Source organism: Moschus berezovskii, chromosome 24 (genome assembly GCF_049115385.1).
Source record: "Moschus berezovskii isolate FMDL1 chromosome 24, NW_MosBer_1.0, whole genome shotgun sequence".
In the NCBI taxonomy this organism is placed as follows: Eukaryota; Metazoa; Chordata; class Mammalia; order Artiodactyla; family Moschidae; genus Moschus; species Moschus berezovskii.
This window is the reverse complement of record NC_142483.1, coordinates 38,057,832-38,082,667: the sequence shown is the minus strand read 5'-3', so window position 1 is coordinate 38,082,667 and position 24,836 is coordinate 38,057,832. Positions and strand designations below refer to the sequence as shown.

General features: G+C 41.2%; 2 protein-coding genes across 5 annotated transcripts in view; one reads left to right on the top strand and one right to left on the bottom strand.

The window, feature by feature from the left end:
• Window positions 1–24,779, top strand: CRBN (cereblon). The gene is made up of 11 exons (XM_055414353.2): window positions 1–96; window positions 3,429–3,541; window positions 4,123–4,325; window positions 5,251–5,400; window positions 9,725–9,884; window positions 16,783–16,845; window positions 17,947–18,031; window positions 18,645–18,760; window positions 19,112–19,176; window positions 20,100–20,231; window positions 21,533–24,779. Exons 1-11 carry the CDS (start codon window positions 30–32, stop codon window positions 21,711–21,713), a joined length of 1,335 nt encoding a protein of 444 aa, XP_055270328.1. The 5' UTR covers window positions 1–29; the 3' UTR covers window positions 21,714–24,779.
• The window catches only part of TRNT1 (tRNA nucleotidyl transferase 1), a 27,342-nt gene continuing 26,929 nt past the window's right edge, over window positions 24,424–24,836 (bottom strand). For all 4 annotated transcript variants that reach the window (XM_055414354.2, XM_088831943.1, XM_088831942.1 and 1 more), the window contains exon 8: window positions 24,424–24,672. In XM_055414354.2, coding sequence (XP_055270329.1) covers window positions 24,424–24,672 — 249 coding nt within the window. The remainder of the gene's footprint in view (window positions 24,673–24,836) is intronic.

Here is a 24,836-nt window from a genome sequence, read left to right as displayed (position 1 = left end):
GTCCCAGGCTCCTTTGCGGGTAAACAGACATGGCCGGCGAGGGAGACCAGGAGGACGCTGCGCACAACATGGGCAATCACCTGCCGCTCCTTCCCGGTAGCCGCCTGGGGCCTGTCCCTGGCAGCGGGAGGAGGCGAGGCCGGAGGCGCGAGTGGCTCGGCGGGGCCGGGGCGGCGGGCGGGTGGTGCGGAGCCTGCGCGGGGCCGCGGGCCGGGACCGTGGCATTTCTCGCTGCAGCTCGGCCCGCCCTAATCTGGGGACGAGGGTTTGGGGAGGGAGGAGGCTGCCCCCAAAGGCAGGGACTCCGTGCGCTCCATCCTCTGTGTGCCCAGAACGTGGCTCCAAGGAAATGGCGTGAAACTGAGTGGAAAGGAGGGAGACTGGGGCCGCCCAGCATCCCAGACTTTTCTGGGACTTCTTCCCCCCCCATAAGAGTGACAGCTAGTTTATTAAGTGCTGCCGTATCACCGGTCCTGCCCCATGCGTTTTGCATGCATTTTTCCATTTTATCCTCCCCGCGTCACTGTTCTGGTCCTGACTTGGTGGGTGAGAAATGAATTGTCAGGTTAGTGTGTGACTTGTCCAAGGTCACACAGTTGCAGGGCCAGGAGCCCTAGGCAAATTTGCCTTGTGTGCATAGCTGGTGTGTCTTAATCACTCAGTGCGGCGCCGGTGTTTGGTCTGTTCTTAGGCATGTAGTTCAAGTACATGGTAGAATAAGTCTAATTTTAGATACTTAGAACTGGAACTCAGGATTCTCTTTCTTTTATGTTTTGTGAAAATTTAGACCTTGGCCTTATGTTGGAATAGTGGGCAGAAAAAAAGTCTGGAATAATTGTGCAGTTTTGTCATGGAATGCTGTAGACAGGAGTTGCCTTGCAGGAAGTGTATCAGCCAAACTGAGACTGTTAGCGAAGTCACTTCACTGTGTGCCAGGGAATGTGTTATGTATCCTGAATGTAAAAAGTGGTATAATGCACAGTCTGATATTTGAAGAAGTTTATCTTGTATATATGGTTCCTGAAAATATAACTAGCAGAAGGCCATTGATGTAGGCCAGATAAGTAAATCATCAGAGAGAGGGATTGATTATGGCTGAGAAGAACTGGGGGAAAGCCCTGTGAAGTGTACTGCAGACATCCAAAAGCGTTATGACGTTGGATAGACTTGCAGAAGATAAGGCCTGGAAGGAGGTTGGGTCGGAGTGTTGGAAAGCTTGCATTTCTCACCAGTGGGACTGTGAGTTTGTTCCATGGATTGGAGAGAAGCTGTTGTGGATTTCAGACCTAAGGGAAACTGTGCTTGGAGGATGACTTTGCCCACTGTTGTATGGAAAGGACCTTTTCCATGAAAATAGATTAGAATCAGAGTCAGTGGTCCATCTGGAAGCAACCTAGCAGAATTGAATTTGATCAAAGAGCTGAGCTGTTTTTTCAGAGACATCAGCCCAACTCTGTCCGTGCCAAATCCAGTGTGTCAGGGAAGATGCTGATGTTCTATTGGCATCCACATGGTGCTCCTGCATGAGATGAGTCATCACCCTTCACCCTGGTAGCCCTGAACGGTGTGTTTTGTCGAAAAAAATTGAGAGCGCAAGGGACTCAGAGAGATTGTCAATATAATAGATATGCTCCTGCAAATCATATATGACTTACTTTTAGAAACATTCGGTTGTCCATACTTCCATGTAGTATGAGTTGTTTGGAAGAGTAATTCCCTTTTAGTGCTTAAGTAGTTGCTTAATATTTAAGATTTGAAGAATCTGTCCCAGCCAAAAAAATAAAATAATAGATAAACAGCCAAGTAGGGGGAAGTGCGTTTCAGCCATGTATAGGAGAAAGGCTAGTTTATATAAAGGAAATCATTTTGAGATGAAGTCGGAATAGTTAAGATGTAAATTTAAAAATAAAGAGTTCTAGCCTTTGAGCTAAAAGTTGACCTTTTAAACTTTGCATAATAGTGTGCATAATAGAGCAGTAAAGTGTCAGAAGTGCATAATGAAAGCCATGCTGTCAGAATTGTGAATGCAAGGAAGTAGAGGCAGGATATTTTTGTCATCGGTTTAGATTTTTCTTTGTTATCTCTTGGTCTCGTTGAATTCTTTTGTTCTTATGAAAATTTTGTATGCAGTGTTAAATCACTGAACATTTGAATTTAAGTTGAAATAATTAGATTGTTCTCTTTGACAAAGCCTTATGTCTAAGGACTTTGTAGGAATTACTAGAAAGTCCAAAGCAGTTGCCATATTGAAAAACATTTATATTTTCTTGTCAGAAACCTAGCTGGAGGTGGGTAGATTTAAATAATGATATGCACAGCAGAAAGTAACTATTTTGCAAAGAAGTTTATTTAGGAACTTGCTTGCTTTTTAGCCCTTTCCTCTTTCCTTCCTTTCCGTCTTCTCTAGAAACTCTTTAAATGCATGAAAAAACTTTATAGAGATTGTCTTGTTCATGTCTGTCATTTTTCAAATGAGGAAACTAAGGTTTCATCACGTGGGGTGAATTGTCTGCTGTGTCAGAGTTGGTTCCTAGTGAGGGAGAAGAGATACATGTCCTGTGCAGAAGAATTTCAAATAATTTATGCAGGTAGTCACCCTTCAAGGAAGGGGAACACAGTCCCAGCCCCTTAGATGTGGGTTGTGCCTAGTGGTTTGCTTCCAGAGAGGACAGTGTGGAAAGCGGGGGAAGGAGCTCTCCAGTGGGGACGCCTGAGCAGCAGGACCCCAGCCAGGGGATCCAGGTCAGCTCCAGCAGCTGTCAGTCACCTCAGTAGTGTGCACCCTTGACAAGATGAAAACGGCTCTTCACCTCCCTGGGCTTCCTCCCCAAGAAAATTCCGACTTGAGGGACATTCTGCAAAGCACCTGATCAATAGTCCTCAAAACTGTCAAGGCCATCAAAAACAAGGAAAGTCTGAGAGACCCTCCCAGCGCAGAGGAGGCTAAGGAGACCTGACGACTAAATGTAATGTGTCGTGGGCAGGGTCCTGGAACAGAAGTAGCATATTAGATAACAACTCAGGAAATCCAAATGAAATGTGTTCAGTTAATGGTTCTATGCCGGCACTGAGTCCTTGGTTATGGCAAGTGTGCCACACTAATTAAGATGTTAACTATCGAGAAACAGGTGTGAGGCTTAAGGAACTCTCTACCATCTTTGCAACTTGCTGTAAGTCTTAAACTATTCTAAACATAAATGTTGATTTAAGAAAAGTAGTTAGAGGCAGACCAAGCCTAGACCCCAGCCCTCCGGCTGCCTCTTCACAGTACTGTCAAGATTCCCAAGTGTGGATGGTGTTCATAAGAACTCCTCTTCCCATGGGCCTGGAATTCCTAAGAAGGAATTATGTATTTGAACGGGAACATAGCTTTTACATCTCCATGCCTCTGTGTTTTGTTTTTTGCTTATAATACTGTACGTTTACAGCAGAGGAAGAGGAAGAAGATGAAATTGAAATGGAAGTTGAAGACCAGGATATCAAAGAACCCAAGAAACCAAACATCATAAATTTTGACACTAGTTTGCCGACATCACATACAGTATGTAACTTTGTATTAGATCTTGTATGAGAGATGCGTGCATTTAACTGTAGATAAAAGTTCTTGAAAACGAATGACTGCTTTTAGCATTACCTGATATTACCTCAACGCCTGAAATCATGGATGAGATGTGGGCTTCTTGCCAACTGATAAAGTGTTAAGCTGTAATTTTTAAGCCGTTTGGTACTTTTTCTGTTACAACTATTTGCACACTTGGCACCCTCCTTATATCTTGGCTAGTAATAGAACTATTAAAGTACTGCTTATTCTCTGTACCGCAGGGTTCCAGGGTGTTATTTAACATGCTAGCATTTTTATACTTGTCATTTATGCTTTTCAGACATAGAGGTGTCGAGCTTAGTCAAAATCAAATATTTTGAACTTAAAAAATGCTCTTTAATTTGTATATGAGAGATTGTTCACAAGGAATTGAGAATTCTACTTCCAGGAGTCACAAACAGATTTTCCTGTGGGATGCTGATACGGCAGATTTATTATTTCAATAGGGGTACCTTCCATGTGTGTTCTTCATGTCAGTTTGCGCGTTAGTGTGTAACGACTGAACCCGTGTGCCTCTGCAGTACCTGGGCTCCGACATGGAGGAGTTCCACGGCAGAACTCTGCACGACGACGACAGCTGCCCGGTGATCCCAGTGCTGCCGCAGGTGGCGATGACCCTGATTCCCGGGCAGACCTTGCCTCTCCAGCTCTTCAGCCCTCAAGAAGTCAGTATGGTGCGCAATTTAATTCAGAAGGACAGAACCTTTGCAGTGCTTGCGTACAGGTAAAATCTTAGAGTGAACTGACTGTAATGCTCTGTTGTGCACTCACAGGAGAGGTTGTTTAAAGGCAAAACTGACTGCTACTTTGCCTGCATAGAAGCTGGGACAAGGCTGCGAAGTAAAACACTTCCATACAAAGCTTGGAAGTGGAAGTTGGAGTATTTTGCTATGATCATTACCATCTCAGTCAAGCTTTAACTTTCACACACAGTTAACTCTCTGGTATGTGAAAGTTTTTAAAATCATTAATACATAATGAAGAACATTTCTAGAACCTTATTTTCAAGAGCTGTCTTCAAGAAAAAGAGGGTTTTTACACTGTTTGTAAAGGATGGCTTTTACAAAGGAGTGACTAGTTATTTTCTGTTTCTGAAAATTCCCAAGTTGTCCTCTTGTAGACAAGTGGTAAGTTGAAGCTAAATATCAAGTGTCCCATGAGAACCAGAGGAAATCAGTGGTGGGGGCAGGAAATTGATACAGGAAGTCCCCACTCCCCGCACCCAACCCACTGCAGAGCTGCTGATAAGCGGCAGAAAGGATGATCTGCCGAATAAAAGAATGTTTAGTTTGGGAAGTGACAGTTTGACCTCTGTCAGCTGTGGGTTATTTTCAGTGACTAGAAATCTGTTCTGCTGCTGCTGCTAAGTCAATTCAGTCGTGTCCAACTCTGTGTGACCCCATAGACTGAAGCCCACCAGGCTCCCCCGTCCCTGGGATTCTCCAGGCTAGTGGGCTCTAATTGTGCTTCCTGAACCCTCTTTAAAGATCTCAGTTCCCTGTGTGATTCTAAAATAAATAAAATTAAACAGCTTTGCAGTGAAAGTGATTGCTATAAATTGTTTTCCCACATGTATTGCTTTTGTCAACTTTGCATACTTGAAAATTAAATGTTCAAAACTATTGCCTTTTTAAAATTTACCTTGCAAGTAATGTACAGGAAAGGGAAGCACAGTTTGGAACAACTGCAGAGATATATGCTTACCGAGAAGAACAGGATTTTGGAATTGAGGTTGTGAAAGTGAAAGCAATCGGAAGACAGAGATTCAAAGTCCTTGAGATCAGGACACAGTCAGACGGGTAAGAAACACTGTCTATCTTAAAAGTCCTCAGACATCATAAAATGAAGTAGTTTTCTTATATTTTGTCTGTTTTGCTGACGTTCACATTTTATAGCTTTTAAGTTGTTCTTTTCGCTTTGAAAGTGCAGTCTAGGGTTTCTGACTTTGCTGTGCATCATAGTGACCTGGGCAGTAAAACTACAGACATTTGAGTTCCTGCCCTTCCTCCCATCCCTAGAGAGTGACCAGTCGGGGAGGAGGCCACAGCCTCTTTTCTGATGATGTCCACGTGACTCTGATGCCCGTCTAGGTTTCGGAGCAGTGATGTAACCCCAACAGGCAGTGTCATTTGGGACAGGGCTTCTTTGGGATTGAAGACCTCTCTTCAAATTGGGAAGAATGGGAAGTCAGGGCTCGGTGAGCTGCGTGCAGCATCGGGTGCTTTGAGGGCTGCGGTGGTCCCGCTTGCCACCCCCTCCGTCTGGGTGTTGGAGACCGTGTACGCTGCGTGCGCATCTCCACCGCAAATGCTCCCTCACCCGTAATGGGTCATATATGTACTAAGTGGCAGAAGTGCTTGTCATCCTGTGCCTTGTACAGTTTAGACATTCTCTGAGTGTTCTATTTAGCACTTCCATTCTGGTGTGACTCTCATGTTAGAATTTTTTCCACAAATTTAAGGACTGCCTCATTCCTCAGTGAGGAATGAATACCTCATTCCTTAAGGTATTCCTTAGGAAAACCTCATTTAAAAACAGGGAGTTCAGTTTGCAGACCTCCAAAAAAACCACAGAGCATTTGTCCTCGTCACTGTGTGTTTGCTTTTATAGGAATGGTTCTTAACTCTGGCACATAAGAATCATCAGTGAATCACTAGTGAAGTCTTAGAAAGATACAAATTCCTGGGTCCTCCCAGCCTTAGGGAATTGGTCTCTTATCTGTAGTCATGGTTGCAAATCTTGTCAGACCTCTGTGTTGGATAGGTAGTATCTTCTGAAATCAAGGAGTTTCAGAGGGTATCTTGTTTTTTGTTAAGATTTAAGAATATGAACTGCATGAGGGCAGTAACTTTTTATGTGTTTTCACATAGTGGGCATTCACAAATATGAGTGTACTCAGCCACCCTTTGGGGCCTGAGCGAGCATAGGAGAAGGAGGGGTGGAGTGCCAGAGCCCGCGGGGGTTCGGTGCTCCCTGCCTGGTGCTTCCCTGGAGCATTCGCTCCGGGAGGTCTCGCCGCACTGGACACGGGCACCGTCAGTGTAGTGCTGTGTGTCTGTCCCTCAGGGTGCAGGCTTCTCAGGCCCGTCGATGCGACTCCTGTATGTTCTGCACTTAGGACCATCAGTGTTCCATGGGTGAGTGAGCATCCCCCCGAGAACCCTGTGTTGAGACAGCAAGCTGTTTGTGCTGTGGATTTTACTGACAGTTCCATTGTAAAAATACTTCCTACCTTTGTGCTTATAAAATTTTGAATATTTGTGAGTACTATATTCCAGAAACTATAATAGCAAATTGACTTGGGGAAAAGTATATTTCTGAGGCTGTCGACATCAGTGACTTGTGAGTGTGGAAAATTAGTTTGAATGCAAGATGGCAACAGAGCCTTGACTCTGAAAGCAAGTAAACGGCTGTGCATTGGACTCAAGTAGACTTGATCTACATAGTGTCAGACTGATCAGGCAGGACAGGACTGGGAAAGGGCCTAGTACTCCTTAGGCTCACCACCACAGCTCTCACAAAAATGTCTGTCTTAAAAGACCTCCATGGAGTGAGAATTCTCTGGGTCCACTGCCCTTCTGGCCCTATAGCTACCTTCAGTGGAAATGGTGAGATGGAAGAGACTAGAGAGGATGTAGTGCAAGCTCCTCTTTTTTCAGATAAGGAGCCCACGTGCGATGGAGATCAGTTTGCCCAAAGTTGTACAGCTCGTGGGCATCACTGGTGAGTTCTAGGCCCCCAACTTCCAAACCAGTGCTCTTCTCCCCAAACCAGAATTCTTCCCTTGCGCATCTGCAACTCAGGCCAGTTTCCTTTTCTCTGTAATGCAGGACCAGACGACAGTGATCTGTCTTATTAAGACCCTTCATAGATATAAGGCGTACTGCTGCCTTCTGACCTTTCCAAGTCGTGTCTATATTTCTTTGCCATCTTCTAAACAGATGGAATTTTCTTTTGAAAAATTAATAAAAAAGTAGAAATGTATCATTGCATCTCTGTAGGACTGTTTTAGAAATTCCTGAGTATTTCTTACATGTAGAGAGGAAGAGGAGATTAATACTCTATTTGTAATTATAAAAGAAACCCTTGTACTTATCATAATTGAGGTAATTTTTAGCCAAAAAGAACTAGAACTCATAAAAATACATACATATATATCCTAAACGTTTTATTTTAACTTAAAATATGTAAATGCCCCTCATGAGTTTCACATTTGGTGGTAGGACAGGGTGCTGTCTTTATATCGGGTCTGCAGATGGAGCTGACGTTAGTTGTTCTTGTATTAGTTGCTTTCATTGCATCGTCTGTCTGCAGTGCATACCTGTAGTTTCCTTCAGAGAGATTCCAAAGATACTCACAAGGACTTTGAGCACAGAAACCTTCCAGATTCATGCACTTTTCTCCCTTTTAGAATTGTCTGAACCTAATTTGAAAGCATTTTTTTGACTCAAGCTAGTGTTTCCTTAAAGCAGTTTCAATTTTGTACTTATTTTCCTGGTTGCCATAGTATTTACATAAATTACAAAACAATAGGGCTCTCCTGTATAGCCCGGGGAACTATATTCAATAACCTGTCATAAACCATAATGGAAAAGGATATGAAAAAGAACGTATATACACATACAGCTGAATCACTTTGCTGTATAGCAGAAATGAACTCAACACTGTAAATCAACTGTATTGGAATAAAATTTTTTATAAAGCTCCTTCCACTTCAAAAATATTTATATAAATTATATAGCTGTAATTGCACAACAACTGCCACAAACAGGTTGGGAAGGAACAAAACTAGTTTATGTTAAAACCAAAACTCAGCTGCTGGGAGAAGAATCAGCCATGTGTGTGGCAGACCCTGGGGGGTGCTTCACAGAGGAACGGAGAGCAGTGTTTTACCTTTGAGGCGATTTAGACAGCCTGTGTACACTAATTATTAAAACGATCTCTAAGCTGATGTTTCTGTAGCATTAATGTTTGTATCATAATAAAATCTTATGAATTAGGTGAGGAAAACATAATGATTATTTAGTTATTTTTGTCTTTGATTAGCTCTAATAACGTAAGAACATTTGAACATAGTCATATTACCATTTTCCAAAGTCATGTAGACTTAAATTTGAGCTTGCAGGAAAGAAATGAAGTGAGTGGAATGTGTCTAATATTATCATGACAGTAAACCTACATATTTTCAGCTATTTTCATTTAATAAATCAGAAGAAGTATTAAAGTGTCATAAGTTTTTGTGGATTGAGACAGTGGTCACAATGAAAGACCACGTTAGAATTCCTGAACATGAATAATAGTGAAGCAGAGACTTGTAATATGTTTGACATCTTCCGACTGATAATGATTTTTGCTCCAGCATTTGGATGTGTTGATACTTTCTGCATTTGAAAAGTTATAATAGGGGATGATTCTTTCGGTGTCTCATAAGACAATGGCTTGGAGGTACAGCCTTTTCGGCATTAATTCATGAGAAGATATTGCAGTTATGATATTCTCAAGTAGCATTGTTGAATAATGACTTTACGAGTGGAAATAATTTGTAAAGATAATATGGATTTTGATTCTTTGCATATTCAGGGCAAATGTTTAGGAATGAGAAAAGGAACGCACATAGAAATAAGGCTACATATAATTCTCTAGTCTTATCCATGTAAAAGGGTTCTTGATTTTCTCTTTTTTACCTACCTACTTCTTAAGATAGGTGATTCGTGAGAAGGGATAGATGTAAGAGTCAGGCTCTGTAAAGAAGTGGGATGGGGGGAGTGTCCAAGAATGAGAAATTTTTACAGAAGTATCAACACATCAGGGGTTGGTGGTATATTGATGTTTTAACTTTATTTCATTTACAGGCTTTGTCTGAAATGTAAAAATAGCATTTTCCATTCCACAGTGAGATAGAAAATCTTTGGTTACCTTTGGTTTTAAACTTTGGTATGATTTATGAAATACAGTATTTTTTGAAAATTTCTTGTATCTTAATATCAGGATTTGATGAATATGTTTAAAAAAGAAAACCTTGAAAATCTTAGTACTTGAAGCTATCCATAACAGTTAGACATGTAGTGATTAGAGTTAGTTTATCCTAAAAATGAACACCGTGCCTGGTTCTCTTTATTTTAGAATCCAGCAGGCTAAAGTGCAAATTCTTCCTGAGTGTGTGTTGCCTTCGACTATGTCTGCAGTTCAATTAGAATCCCTCAATAAGTGCCAGATATTTCCTTCAAAACCTGTCTCATGGGAAGACCAGTGTTCATATAAATGGTGGCAGAAGTACCAGAAGGTGAGAAACTGATTTTCTTATGCATGTTCCGACAGCAAAGACAGGCTGCTTTTTTCCTGTTAGAGAAAGAAACACCAACAACTCTCATGATTCCTTCCCCAGACATCATCTGAGCAATACTACAGTTGCATTTGTTCATAGCTGGAGTTTCTAAAAATTTCATAGGCAGCTGTTGATGCAAGAGCAGTTTGCAAAATCACGTAAACTGTTACAATACTGTGAGGTATTCCAGCTATTAGGCCTTTAAGTTGTGAGTTATTTCACTGTGGTTCTAAGTGCTGCAGGAAACGCTTGTTAGAGACTGATCACAGGAGATGCTTGGCTCTTGAGTCAAACACCTCGACTCAGAGGAAGAGTTTGGGAGAGTCCACAGTGGTAATTGTTGCACTCCTTGTGGACTTCTGAAAGGAAGCTGTTTTTGTGCAGCAGTATGGAAATCACCAAAACTGGGTTGAGACTGCTGCTGCTGCTGCTAAGTTGCTTCAGTCGTGTCTAACTCTGTGCGACCCCATAGATGGCAGCCCACCAGGCTCCACCGTCCCTGGGATTCTCCAGGCAAGATCACTGGAGTGGGTTGCCATTTCCTTCTCCAGTGCATGAAAGTAAAGTGAAGTCGTTCAGTCGTGTCTGACTCTTTGCGACCCCATGGACTGCAGCCTATCAGGATTTTCCAGGCAAGAGTACTGGAGTGGGGTGTCATGGCTTTAGACTGGGCGCTCTTAAAAGTACTGCCTCTAGGGCATTAATTCCTGTGTATATCCTTTTGGCTAGATCGTTCTCATAGGACAAATACCAGTGAAACTTGTTTGTACTTATCTGAGAGATGTATCAATTTTGAATATAAAATACCTAATATTTATGATTTCTCCCTGAAGGAAAAAAATTTCTAGTGTCTAAATTTAAAATTACTTCTTGAGATATGTCTTTTAAAAATATGGAAAAACAATTTCTATAGTAACCTGAAGAATCCTGTACTAATCATCCTTTACTCTTTGTCGAGTATTGAAGGTTTTAATTTTTATGTATATTATCCCAAGGTCCTAATTTGAGGTAATAGCACAGCAGTAAAGAATCTGCCTGCCAGTGCAGGAGTTCGGTTCAGTTTAGTCACTCAGTCGTGTCCTACTCTTTGCAGTCACATGGACCGCAGCACACCAGGCTTCCGTGTCCATCACCAGTTTGAGGAGCTTGCTCAAACTCATGTCCATTTAGTCAGTGATGCCATCCAACCATCTCATCCTCTGTCGTCCCCTTCTCCTCTTGCCTTCAATCTTTCCCAGCTTAAGGGTCTTTTCCAGTGAGTCAGCTCTTCGCATCAGGTGGCCAAAGTACTAGAGTTTCAACTTCAACTTCAGTCCTTCCAATGAACATTCAGGACTGATTTCTTTTACAATTGACTGGTTGGATCTCCTTGGAGTCCAAGGGACTCTCAAGAATCTTCTCCAACACCACAGTTCAAAAGTATCAGTTCTCTCTGGAGAAGGAAATGGCAACCCACTCCAGTATTCTTGCCTGGAGAATCCCATGGACGAGGGAGCCTGGTGGGCTACAGTCCATGGTGTCGCAAAGAGTCGGACACGACTGAGTGACTTCACTTCACTTGATAGAAGAGAAGGTTTGGAAGGGCAGCCGCCTCTAAGGAATACTGACAGTTGGTCTGTTTTCCTTTTTTCAAACTTTTGTGTTTCTCAAATGTTTTATATTGGATATGTGTTATTCTATAATGAGAAAAAGTAAAGGTGACTAAATAAAAAAAAAAGTATCAGTTCTTTGGTGCTCAGCTTTCTTTATAGTCCAACTCTCACATCCATTCATGGCTACTGGAAAAACTATAGCTTTGACTAGATGGACCTTTGTTGGCAAAGTAATGTCTCTGCTTTTTAATATGCTGTCTAGGTTGGTCGACAGCTTTTCTTCCAAGGAGTAAGCGTCTTTTAATTTCATGACTGCAGTCACCATCTGCAGTGATTTTGGAGTCCAAGAAAATAAAGTCTGTCACTGTTTCCATTGTTTCCCCATCTGTTTGCCATGAAGTGCTGGGACTGGATGCCATGCTCTTTGTTTTTTGAATGTTGAGTTTCAAGCCAGCTTTTTTACTCTCCTCTTTCACTTTCATCAAGATCTTCAGTTCCTCTTCGCTTTCTGCTGTAAGGGTGATGTCATCTGCATATCTGAGGTTATTGATACTTCTGGCAATCTTGATTCCAGCTTGTGTTTCGTCCAGCCCAGCATTTCTCATGATGTACTCTGCATGTAAGTTACATAAGCAGAGTGCCTATACACAGCCTTGACGTACACCTTTCCCAATCTGGAACCAGTCTGTTGTTCCATGTCCAGTTCTAACTGTTGATTGTTGACCTGCCTACACATTTCTCAGGAGGCAAGTAAGGTATCCCATCTCTGAAGAATTTTCCATTGTTATGATCTACACTGTCAAACACTTTGGCACAGTCAGTAAAGCAGAAGTAGATGCAGGGGATAAGGGTTCAAACCCTGGGTTGGAGAGATCCCCTAGAGAGGGGAAATGGCATCCCACTCCAGTATTCTTTCCTAGAGAATCCCATGGACAGTGGAGCCTGGCAGGCTACAGTCCGTGAGGGTCACTAAGAGTCTGACATGACTTAGCAAGTAAACAGCAAACAGCTTAAGTTCACAGTAACTTTTGTATAGCTGTGCAATACTTTTGTTTTCAGACTTGATACAGATGCTTTATTTTTTAATCTAATTTTTTATTTATTTAGTTGTACTGGGTGTAAATGGTGGCATGCAGGATCTTTCATTGCCATGTACAGGATATTTAGTTCAGCATGAGGGATCTAATTTCCCGACAATGGATGGAACCTGGGCCCCCTGCATTGGGAGTGCATTTGTACTTTGGGCCACCAGGGATGTCCCCAGTACAGACGCTTTACACATACTTTACATCATGTTTATTTGACCAGTAGCACAGTGGGAGATTTTGCTCTTGGTCATTTTCAGCATAACTGTTGAAATGAGTTTGTGGAGGATGGCACTGTTGTACATGGCTCCGTGGGGTGTGCTGGAATGCGTGGAGTCAGTGCCCAGCAGTGTGCTGGCGTGGGGTGGTGCTGAGAGGCTTTGTGGCGAGGTCACTGTCAGGATTACATAGGATTTAGATAGCTGTGGGTTTCGATCACTGGATATTTTTTCCAGGAGGTATTATTTTATTTATATAATAGTTCTTCCACACCAAGATTTTTTTGTTAAAAATTCTTAACCATTTAAAAATCCTGTTACCTCTTAGCGTAGTTCTGAGGGTAGAGAGAGTCTGTGGAGTTAATTCCTGAGTTAAGTGCTCTGGACAGCTAGTTCCGTGTTCTCTCTGCAGGATCTTGCCATCTTAAACCTGAACTTGGGTTAGACAAACAGAACTTGTAAAAATCTTTTGTGTGAATTACTGATTAACTCCTTCCTGTTCTGTGGCTAAAGCACCTCAGCTTGTTCATGTTGAGCTCAGGTGTAGGCCTCTGCAGCCGGGCCGTCAGGTGTTAGGAACCAGGTCCTCCGCCCTGCCCCCGTTGTCTTATTTCCTCAGTAATTCTGGATTCTCAAACAGTGGCCCTCAGTTTTCTTCATGTTCAGAATTGCCAAGGGTTAAACCGAAGGTCCTGAGGAATGCGCAAGTATAAAAGGTGTTCAGAGCTACAGACGCCTTCATCCGTGTGTCTCTGATTGCTCCGCTGCTTGCACTTTGGGTAGAGTTTCTTAGGTTCTGAAATTTGGATCTAGATCACTAGGCCAAGAAAAAGCACTAGCCACTCTATTTTGGACTCCAGGCATCCTGCAGACTCTGACTCACTTCAGAGAGCCCGCTGGGAGCCGTTGTGCCGGCATGCCAGCCCGGTGGGGAGTGCAGGGAAGGGCTGGCAGAGGCACTGGGGCGGAGTCCAGGCGCCTGGGCCCGTCTTGGGTCGTCCTGCTGCACCTGTAGCTGACACTGACTTGTCACATCGCTTGTCTTCAGGCCCACCGGGGCTCGGGTCAGCCCCCCGTGGAGTTGACTCACATCTGACTGCGGTACCTGCTGCGGCCCCAGCAGGGCCTCGTGCGTCTGTGTCTTGGAAGCGGTTCACGAGGCCACAACTGGGAGAAGCTTAGTTGATTCCTAAATAACTCACTCTAATCGGGTTGCCACCCACTTTTCCACCAGAAAATGATACTTAAAGGATCTAGGAGTGGAGTGGAATCTTCCTGAAATATATTCAGTTGACCTTGACATTCACTGTGTACATAACCTCTCAACATTTGCCATTGAAAACAAAACAATCGAAATGACAAGAGTATTTATGCTTCAGTTATCTTCCATTCTGACAAGGGAACACTGGAGAAAGTGTCCCGAGAGATTGAGAGGTTAGGCCGGTATAAGCAGGCAGTGCACTTCCAAACCCACTTCTGCCTGGAAACCATTCTCACTCAGTGGTTCGAGCTTTGAAGCTCCCTTTATTCCCTCTTTCAGTATCTTTTTCTCTTCACGTTTACTGTAGCGTAATTCTCTCAAAATGAGGAAAATGTTGTTTAACCTCCTGAGAATACAGTGTATTTGTTTCTAAGGGTACTCCCTTCTTGCCCACACTGTTTGCTCATTTATGAAGCCCTTCCATGTTAGTGAGAAAAGAGGACGAAGTGAAAAAAACTGAATGTGGGAACGAAATAAGAAAGTGACTGAAGCTCATCTTTCTGGTCTCCGCTCAATTTATAAGCTTCTGCTTATACGGAGCAGGGAAGAACTGAGCGTAACTCAAGGGTGGGACCTACAAACAGCAGCTCACAGGTTAGCTTCTCAGCCTTTTTCCAGTTTCTTTATGAAAACACGGATAAATATTATTATTTCTTTCCTTTTCCTTATGTAGGACGATCCATGCTGTCCTGCACCTTATTTTAAGAGTGTAGGAGATTCTTAAGTTTTTAGTTTTCAGAGCAGTTCTTATCTTGAAAGCTGTATTAATGACGGACGTAGACTCAGTTATATACACAGATGACCTTTCATACAGGTCAGTATTTGAGAAATGAGATTACTGGATGTCAGGGCAACTGCATTTGTAATGTTGACATGTATTTTCAAAGTTTCTTACTTAAGGACGTTGTTCCTATCTGTACTCCTTGTTTCAGTAAGGCTGTACAGTATCCAGCTTAATTTTTGCTGATCTGGTAAGTGAAATATAGGAGCTTGTTGAAGGTTTAACTTGAGTGTCTCTGAATGTGGATGATGTGACATTTTGTGTTTAAGAGCATGTCCTATTTCCTTTAATTGGAGTTGTCTTCACCCGCTCTGTTTATTGCTAGTTCGTTACGCACTTATCTGTGTGTAAAGGAAGCTCATCCCTTTATCTGCAGTTAGTTTCAAACATTTTCTTTAGTTTGTCACTTTTGTCCTTTAACTGTATTTTGGTGGTCATATAGTTGAATTTTTCTTTTAATACTTCTGTATTCGGAGTCATAGCTAGAGATTCCTCCCTGTGTGAAGGAACCTTCATTCATCAGTGAAACATGTCACTTTTTACTTTTGACTTCATTTTTTCTTAATGACATCAGAATGTAAGCTTTGATCCATGTGTAGTTTCTCTTGGTGTGATTCCAGCACCTGTCCCAGGTAGCTGCACACTGTCCTCGTACCATTTTCTGAAAGGCTCCTGTGTTGTTCACTCAGCACACCTGTGCTGCCTTATAGACCAGATTCATGTTTTTTACTTTATTTTTCTTCAGCTCTGTGATCAGTCTGTTTATGCCACACCAGGATACTGTTATGTAACTGCTGACAGTTTGTAATTTTGTAAGTAAAAATATGACCACTCACCCCATCACAGCTTTTCTCTTTTCAACATTTGTGTGGCTACTGTTGCTTATTACCTGATCCATAGGAACATTAGAGTCTGTTTTTGTCTTATTCCAGAGTAGTAATAAGAGCAGCAGGAAGAGCAGTAGTATTTATGTATGAAAGAGAAGTCTTGAAATGGTAGCTAAGTGTAGTGTGGGCAGAGACTTCCCCACGCAGAGGAAGGGTTTCCCAGCATACACTGTAAGCTTGCAGCTGTGTATCTTCCATTATGAGCTTGCAAGCCTCAGAATCTAGAAAAAGCTCACCGTTCCATTCCAGTTCTTACACGCAAGTAGGATTTGATAAGTGAAGGAAACAAAAACTTGTAGTGTTTCAATTACTTGGATAGATTATTTTTATCATTTACATTGCTGACTGTGCTAGGATCTAACACAAGTGACTACCCTTGGTCACTGCGTAAACCACCGTTTGGTCTTACAGGCACAGTACCCCTTCCCCACCCAGTGTCACGTGTCATGCCCTCTGTCAGTGAACGGCTTCTGTACAAAATTAACATGTCTGTAGCTGTGCAGGCTTTGTTTTGCATAGAGAGAAACTGTGATCATTCTTTAAATTCTGTACTTTTTCCAGTCAGGTGTAGAATCTTCTCTAGTGTGAGCATATCATATTGAACTGTTCTTGACAGTTAGGTTGTTTCCAACCTGTTCCTGTTAACAGCACTGCTGTGGTGCATCATACAGTGTGTCCATGTTCCGTATAACACTTCACTTTCCAGATTTTCTTGGTTGTGTTTACACATCTGTTCTTTCAGTTGAACTTTCACCTGCTTCTGAATTCCAAGTCATTGGTATCACAGTGAATATATACTCTGAGGACTAATATCTTACTTATTGAGTCTTCCCATCAGTTACTGAAATTTTACAGGAATTAAGTAAAAACATCTTTGTCAAATATAGTCATCTTATGGGATTCTCTGCAAACTTTTTCATCTTTTTTGAAATTAGAACGTCTCTGTGGGCCAAGATCAGTTTTTAAATGTGGTTCCTTCTACCCCAAGATCTTGATTCTATGGTGTTTAAGTGACTTTTGTTTTCTTTTCAGAGAAAGTTTCATTGTGCAAATTTGACTTCATGGCCTCGCTGGCTGTATTCCTTATATGATGCTGTAAGTAACTTACATTGAATGTTTTGCTTCTAGGAGAAGTCATGTCATCAGGGTCAGTAGACAAAACAAGTGGCATTTTATTTTTGGAACTAGCGCCATTCATTTAAGGGGAAAAGGCAGGAATCATACTGCTGGACAGACCTGACTTCTAACATACAGATCTTTAGTTTTCTGTCAGTGGATAGTGGCTTATAGCTTCAGGACAAGATACTGTAGCATCTTTGGGTGTATTAAGCATTTAAAATTTTGTTGTCAAGTTACAGTTACATTTAGAAAAATACAGAATCCTGAACAGTGTTTTAGTTCTCTTGTAAACAAGTATGTCCACTTCTGTTTCCTGCTTTTAGTGTACTAAGTGATGTATACACCAGTGCTTTTGCAGTGCAAATTTTTTATATTAGGCATCATGACAGCTTGAAAAATTCAGTGAGAGACTGTTGGGGTAGTTCCCAGAATGTAGGTCATAGACACAGGCTGTGTTCAAAGCCTGATTTCTGTTAATTTTTCTGTGGTTTGGGGCAGAACCTGAGTATAAAATGGGGGTAAAGGTGTTGTTGCTGTCTTGGCATGCAGCAGGGTCTTCATCTTCCCCTGGGAATCAGCCTGCCACAGAGCTGGCTCTGGGCTTACTGAACTGGTCGGTTGTGAGCACTTGGCTCGTGGGCAGCACCGAAGGAAACAATGGTTCAGTCTGCTCTTAGCAGCTTAAGAGGCATTACAAGTACACGATAGACAAGAGTATTTTTTACATCCACTTGCGAAAAGATAGCACTCTGATGTCGTAAGTAGGCATCAGGTAAGGTGTAGGGAGTGTGTGCTAGTGCAGCTTACAGGGACCAGCAACAGGGTTTCCTGGAGAGGGGAAGAAGAGAGGCCCATGACAAGAAGCCAGACCCAGGGAAGAGAGGCTGGAAAGGCAGCCTCGCGCTGGGCTAAGCAGGGGCTGCAATCATTTCTGTGTGCGAACACAGACACATATATACTGGAACTTTACTAGATAGTAACTACTTACATTGTACTAGTATGTTAGATTTATTGAGTTGAAAAGCTGATGGTGAAGTGTAAAATGTGTGAACCTTACTATGGCTCATTTCAAACAAGGAAACCTTAATGGATAGAATCAAGAAACAGCTACGCGAGTGGGATGAAAATCTCAAAGAAGATTCTCTTCCTTCAAATCCAATAGGTATGAAAAATCAGCTTTCTTCCCGTGATGTTTTACTAAAATTGTTTTGTAAGTTTTCTGTTTAATGAAACCAAAAAAAATTTTATTATTGTGAAAAAGCATTTGTTTTCATGAATTACAGGGGAAAAAAAAAAGTATTTTTTTACTTAATTGTAACAAGGGTCTTAAATTCTGAGCATTCCTATTTTAGGCATAAGAGGCTCAGGTTGCAGTAAATGGCTTGCAACCAGAAATGCTCTCTGGGTATAAAGACTCCTTTCCTTGGTCTTCAGGGTTCCTTTAAAGGTCACTTAGTTCCAAGACTTACTATTGTATTTACATAACTGTTAATTAGGTGCAATTTAACTATTTCTCTAGTCTCTTAGTAAATAAGTGACTTCTAATAAAATGGTTTGATTTCATGTTTAAGGCATACAAGTATGGGAAAAGAAATTACATCCTTAAGATATGTATGTATATATACTTGAGAGCTGCTACATTTTAGTATTGTTTATAACTGTGAAGTGTGTTCTCTGGGAAGGGTTTATTTGAAAAGGATGTTATTGCATTCATAAGTTATCTGATATGTATCTGCTTTAGTTTAAAAGTTTGAAAAACCTGTCCCGTCTCTAAGATTTTTCTTACAGAGTAGCTGCTTGTCTTCCTATTGATGATGTGTTACGAATTCAGCTCCTTAAAATTGGTAGTGCAATCCAACGACTTCGCTGTGAACTAGACATTATGAATAAAGTGAGTAATGAGCGTCTGGATGCTCACATTCTGTCTGTCAGTCTGTGGGGGGCAGGGTTGCACTGTTGGGACCAACAAGGCTGGCTGTAGGGTGTCTAGTCATGTCGTCATGGAAATAGAGAACTAATCGTGGTTTGCATTAAAAATATTTTAGAATTATTTAAACATTTGAGATCATAAGACAGAAAAATTGTTTTGCGTTCCTCTGTGTATCCCAGAGGGTCATTAGTTTAGTGAATATTGAATATGTCAGCTTGTCTTCCTTGTTCCATTGTTCCATCTTTAAAATATAGTTAGAGGAATCAACACTTTGGAGCATTTCCCCAACTAATTTTCTCTTAAATATTTTAGTGTACGTCACTTTGCTGTAAACAATGTCAAGAAACTGAAATAACAACCAAAAATGAAATATTCAGGTGAGTTCTTTATTACATTTTTAGTACACGTCTGAGTACATTTTCCCAGCTGCCATAACAGAACAACTGGCAAGACTGTATTTCTGTTCCCCATATATTTCCCTCCATTAAATTACAAATACTCAGCAAATGAAATACGGAAGGTTACCCTATCTTGGTGGTAGGTAAGACACTTCTCCTGACCGGGTACCAGAACAGCAGTGGGTGTGGACGGGATTATTCACAGCAATGAGTGAGCCTGGTGAAGGAAAACCTCCCCACCACCCAACCTTGTTAAAAATCTATCAACTGTATCTTTCTCAGTACTGATGGACCTAGCAGGAATGCCTCGGCTTTACTTCACCACATAGGGTCAGAGATAAAAGCAGGACATGCTTCTGGACATGTACTGATGCTGTGTGATACATAGTCCTGCTGTTTGCAAAGTACTCAGATGCCCAAGAATGACCAAATGGAACCAAATGGAGTCCAATGATGGTCTTGCCCTCTCACACTTTTTGGGCAAGTGAGCTCCCTGTATATTACAGTGTGTATCTTGAGGAAGATTTAAAAAACTAGTACCACTTTCCTTTTTGTCATCATGGAAAACAGTGGAAGTCACTCAGTCAAATCCGACTCTTTGCGACCCCCATGGACTACATACAGTCCATGGGATTCTCCAGGCCGGAATACTGGGGTGGGTAGCCTTTCCCTTCTCCAGGGGATCTTCCCAACCCAGGGATCAAACCCAGGTCTCCCATATTGCAGGTGGGTTGTTTACCTTCTGAACCACAAGGGAAAACATACACCAAATAAAATTGGGTTGACTGCCACCTCTTGTTAGTTTTAACTACACTATAGCTCGTTTAACCTCTTTTCTTGGTGAACTTTGTTAGATTTTTTTCCCCCCATCTTGACTACTCTGCGCTGATTCTCTCTTTTAGTTTATCTTTATGTGGGCCAATGGCAGCTTATGTGAACCCTCACGGATACGTGCATGAGACGCTTACCGTATATAAGGCTTGCAACTTGAATCTGATTGGCCGGCCTTCTACAGACCACAGCTGGTTTCCTGGGTAATGTAGTGGCGTCCCCTTTTGGGTTTGTGTGTATGTTAATTGAGCAGTAAAACTCTAAGAATATTAAGCAGAGTTGCTGGAATTTATAATCAGAAATAGGCAATGAAATGAATAGCTATTTAAATGTTCATTTCATGAGTGGCTAGAAAAAATTATTCTTGCACAGTCTGTACTGTCAGGTGGCAGCTGCAGTTCTTAAGTCAACTGTATGGTTGATCCACAACCCTTCAGAATGAGCTGACAGGAAAATGAAATATCAACTGTTTCATGATCCAGTAAAACTAGAGTTGACCCTTGAACAGCATGGTTTTGAACTGCTCCCTTCCACTTAGATGCAGGTATGTTTCAGTAGTAAAATACTACAATACTGGCTGCTTCTCTGTTGGCTGAATTGTTAGATGCAGAGATGAATTGCAGATACAAGGACCAACTCTAAATCGTAGGTGGATTAACCCCCTGTGTTGGTCAAGGGTCCACTGTATAGCTGTATTTTATAATTTGTAAAATTAGCGACTGTTACCCAAGCAGTGATAGACACAAAACATGCAGAATCCAGCGTTCCTCTAGTTTGCAGGCTGTGCTTTGTTTGGCAAAGTATGACTGTGACCTATGACACTACCTGAGAACTTGTGAGCTCCCTTCAGCCATGACGCTGGCTCAGCCTTTTTATTTTGAAAGAGGCAAGCTGGGCAGGGCTTAGTGACCATATTATTCTGGCCCTAGAACCATGCCATTTGGACGGGCCAATCTTATGTGATAGCATTCTTAAGGACTAAAAGTAGAATTAACTGGTTAATAGAAGTATGGCTCCTCAGAGAAAAAGTTTCATTATATGGTTTGGGTGACTTCTGGTTTGGGATTATTTCCCCTCTAATGCCAGGGCTTGTAGTTTTGGTTAAATTATGTGACAAAAAAAACATTCTTGTTTTAGAAAAGCAGTCCTTAAATCTTATGTGAGAGAAACACTTACCTCGTCCATCCATCCCCAGTTTTAACTCAGAAGAAGAGTGTATTTCTACAGCTATTTCCTAACTTGACTGCAATGCAAAACTGCTAAGAAAATGTGCTACAACTTACAATTGCATAAAGAAGTCTGTATTAATATTATTTTCTTCCTACAAATTAGAAACTCTTTTTTGTGGTGTCTGTTTCAGGGAATCAAAGCTCCAAGTTTTCTCTTCCCCATCCTTAGAACTTGGCTACTAAAAGATCTGTCTTTCTGACGGGTTTCTGAGGTGACAGGCTGGGATACAGAGATGCATTTCCTGAGCTGATTTACCTTTCCTTAATCTCGTTAGGTATGCCTGGACTATTGCCCAGTGCAGGATCTGCGCCAGCCATATTGGATGGAAGTTTACAGCCACCAAAAAAGACATGTCACCTCAAAAATTCTGGGGTTTGACTCGATCCGCTCTGTTGCCCACCATCCCAGATACGGAAGATGACATAAGCCCTGACAAAGTAATACTCTGCTTGTAAACGAATACAGTAGGGATAAGGTTACTTAACGTTGGTATTCTAACACCAGATCTGCTTTGGAAATTACTGCTTTTGATGCATACCTAAGTAAAAAGCAACATTACAGGGAAGGTTGCAGTTTCTTAGTCGAACAACAAGATTTCAAGATTAAACTAAGATATTCTATTGAAGAGGATGACAAGCAGTCTAGAATACTTGGCTTTCAGGAATACCTACTTTAGCAGCTTGGTGCCGTTATCCTGTGGACTCTTGATATGCCTGGTAGTGTTATCACTGAGAGGACATGAAGACATCTGTGAAACTGGTGAGCATGTTTTCTGCACAAAACAAATCTGAAATTCCTGTAAGTTGCTGTAATTAATGCAGTCCATCATTTATTTGATCCTGATACACGGAACAGAATGGCGTGTTTGCATCAGTGCTCCAAAGGGCGGACGTTCCAGAAGGTAGGGTGCCAAGCTCTAGTACTGTTCCTTTTTGAAAGAGGCAAGGAAATGTGTATAATGTTAAAAGGGCTTTGTTCCTTTTCTTTAGTTTCTGAGATGCTCATTTGTAAATTTTGAAAATAAAGAGTTATAATATGCAGTTTGAGCCCCAAAATAAAAGTTTTCTTATCATGTTTTGTTAGTGAATAGTAATATCTCGTGTATTTGCTCAGTGTTTGGTTATTCTGTTCCAAAGCTGAATCCGAACTTAGACTACTGTGGAGCACAGATGCTAAAACACGTTCTCCTTCCTACAGGCTAGAGGTGATGATGTATGTCATAGCTCTTTTGTTCAATGTAAAGAAACTCTGTAAGTAAACTATAAAAGCAAAGCTAAACATGTTTGTTTAAATAATGTAAAATATCTACTCAGATGTGGATACTTTAGGTGTAAGAAATAATTTTTGAGATAAAGTTCTAGACAGATTTGCCACCTACCTCTCTGCTTACACATTCAAGGGGTTTACAGATCCTTTCACATTGGTGTAATTTTGATACTCCTCCACTGCTTTACATAATTCACTGGGAAAACTTCAGCTAATTAGGTACAATGTATGTGGCCAAAAATGGACTGTTAAGGTTTTATTTTATTTTTCCAAAAATGCAATGGTTTTGACTGCCTAGACTAGAATCCTAAATTGAGTTATCATGTTGCATATTTATGTAAAGGGAGTAAAGGAAAACCAACTTAAGAATGCTGTTGATTCTTTAAAATATGCCTAACTTTTCTTTACCTTTTCACAACTAACAACCACCTTGGGTTTTTATGACTTTACAATTATTACTTTACTGTTGAACTGTTCATCTAGTCTTACACTGAACCAAAACTTCCTCTAAAGGGATTCCACAGAGTGTTTTTTTCGGTAGCACAGCATATCTCTACATCCAACCCGGCTGCAGTAACTAAACACTGCTTTTACATTTGCCCCGGAAGAGTGTAAGCTCAGAATGTTCTGTACTGACTCTTGCAAATAAAATATTCTGGTATATGAAATATGCATATAATGCTAATCTAAGATCTTTTAACCGGACAAAACCAGACCGGTAATAGCTTAATCTGCATACATCCTATATAGAACAGTAGGAATTGTAAAAATGTTGCGTCCAATACATATCTTACTAGTACTTAAATATCTTAAGTGTTATTTCATAAGCATTCAATTACTGACCTGAGTGCAGATGTTTCTGAGGCTCCCTTTCTTGCAGCATAAGCCCCGGTTACTCTGAGTGTTTGTCACACTTCCTCTTATCTGGGTTTTAACAGAAATATGCTTTTTTGTGTTATCAAGGTCCAAAAGTGCTATTTGCCCATAGTGCACAAAGATGCTCTGACTGGCTACACAGAAAGGAGAGTTATAAAATGTCAGAATACAGCAGCTGAAACAAACAACACTTCATGCTGTTTACCTCTTAACCTACAGAGAAAGCACACAGGCTCAAATCTTCAAAGAGCAAATGCGTGTGCCATAACCTTTTTAACTTTAAAGCGACAGGAGTACTGTCACTAAGTATATAGGGCACCTGATATATAATATCAGATACCACGTTTATCTTCCGATATCAAAGGAAATGTTTATTAAAATAATGGGCGCAAGAGCTTACCAGGAAGTTAGGGAAATTTCATTCTGACAGAGAAAAAACTATCAACTATATCCTAAACTACAGCTCCCTACAAACATGTCCTGGGTATAGGAATGACAGCCACTTGGGACACATATAGTCTTCACATTGTATATGTTACATTTTATGTAAATTTGTCAGCTGTATTCAAACAAGTTTATTCTGGAATTCAGAAAAAAAACTGACACCATACACAATCGTTGTACAAAATTAACCCAGTTATTTCAATTGCGAATACAAAGAAACATGTTTTTCAAGACACTTAGCACTTCTTAGGAACAATCTTAGCACTGTCATATGCAACAAAACCAACCAAAATTCCACTTTAAAAGCCTAGACAGATTAAGAGATGCCAACTCTTTTCTCAGTAGGAACTATTCCAAAAGAATTACAAGCTTCAGATAACAAATCAGATTGAGAAGAAGTAGACTTTAGTGCCTAAAATATAGTTTTCATAAAATAAGACCTTCATTCTTCTGAAGAGATCCCCTAAGCGGGCTTTTATTCTGCTATATACTTGAGTCTCTTAAATCTCACTAAGAGGGGAAAGAAAACCAGTCTTACCAAAAATTTTCTGCTTTTTAGTAAGTCAGCGCTCATCAACTCTAGGTCTTCTTTATGTAACTCAGTAGTTCATCTTTTTCCAGTTGGTAACCACTTTTCTTCCACTGTTCTCGCAACTGCTGTAAGAGCACCCCAATTTCTTTTCCGGAAGAAATGCCCACTTTCCTGATGTCATGGCCACTGACAGGAAACGGGGGAATGGACCACTGCTGCATCTGCTTCAGAAGACCATGCTCACCTTGGTACTTGAGAAGCTCACACACACGAGCAGTCGCATCAGCTTCTCTAGACTGGGGCCAAAACCAAATGTCACCACACTTGCAATGATCTTATGCTGACATTTAAATAAATACAATGTGCAACTTTTCATTTAAAATAAAGGAAATTCACATAATAACTGTGGGTCCTAGTATTAATGAATTGGTTGCAGTTAGTGGAGATGATCTATACTCTG

Bases quoted from the DNA above. Each gene is read 5' to 3' on its own strand.
- CRBN (XM_055414353.2), top strand. From the start codon at position 30: ATGGCCGGCGAGGGAGACCAGGAGGACGCTGCGCACAACATGGGCAAT. The intron at 5,401-9,724 runs GTAAGAAACACT...TCTTTATTTTAG, and splicing joins ATCAGGACACAGTCAGACGG to AATCCAGCAGGCTAAAGTGC. The intron at 16,846-17,946 runs GTAAGTAACTTA...ATTTCAAACAAG, and splicing joins TGTATTCCTTATATGATGCT to GAAACCTTAATGGATAGAAT.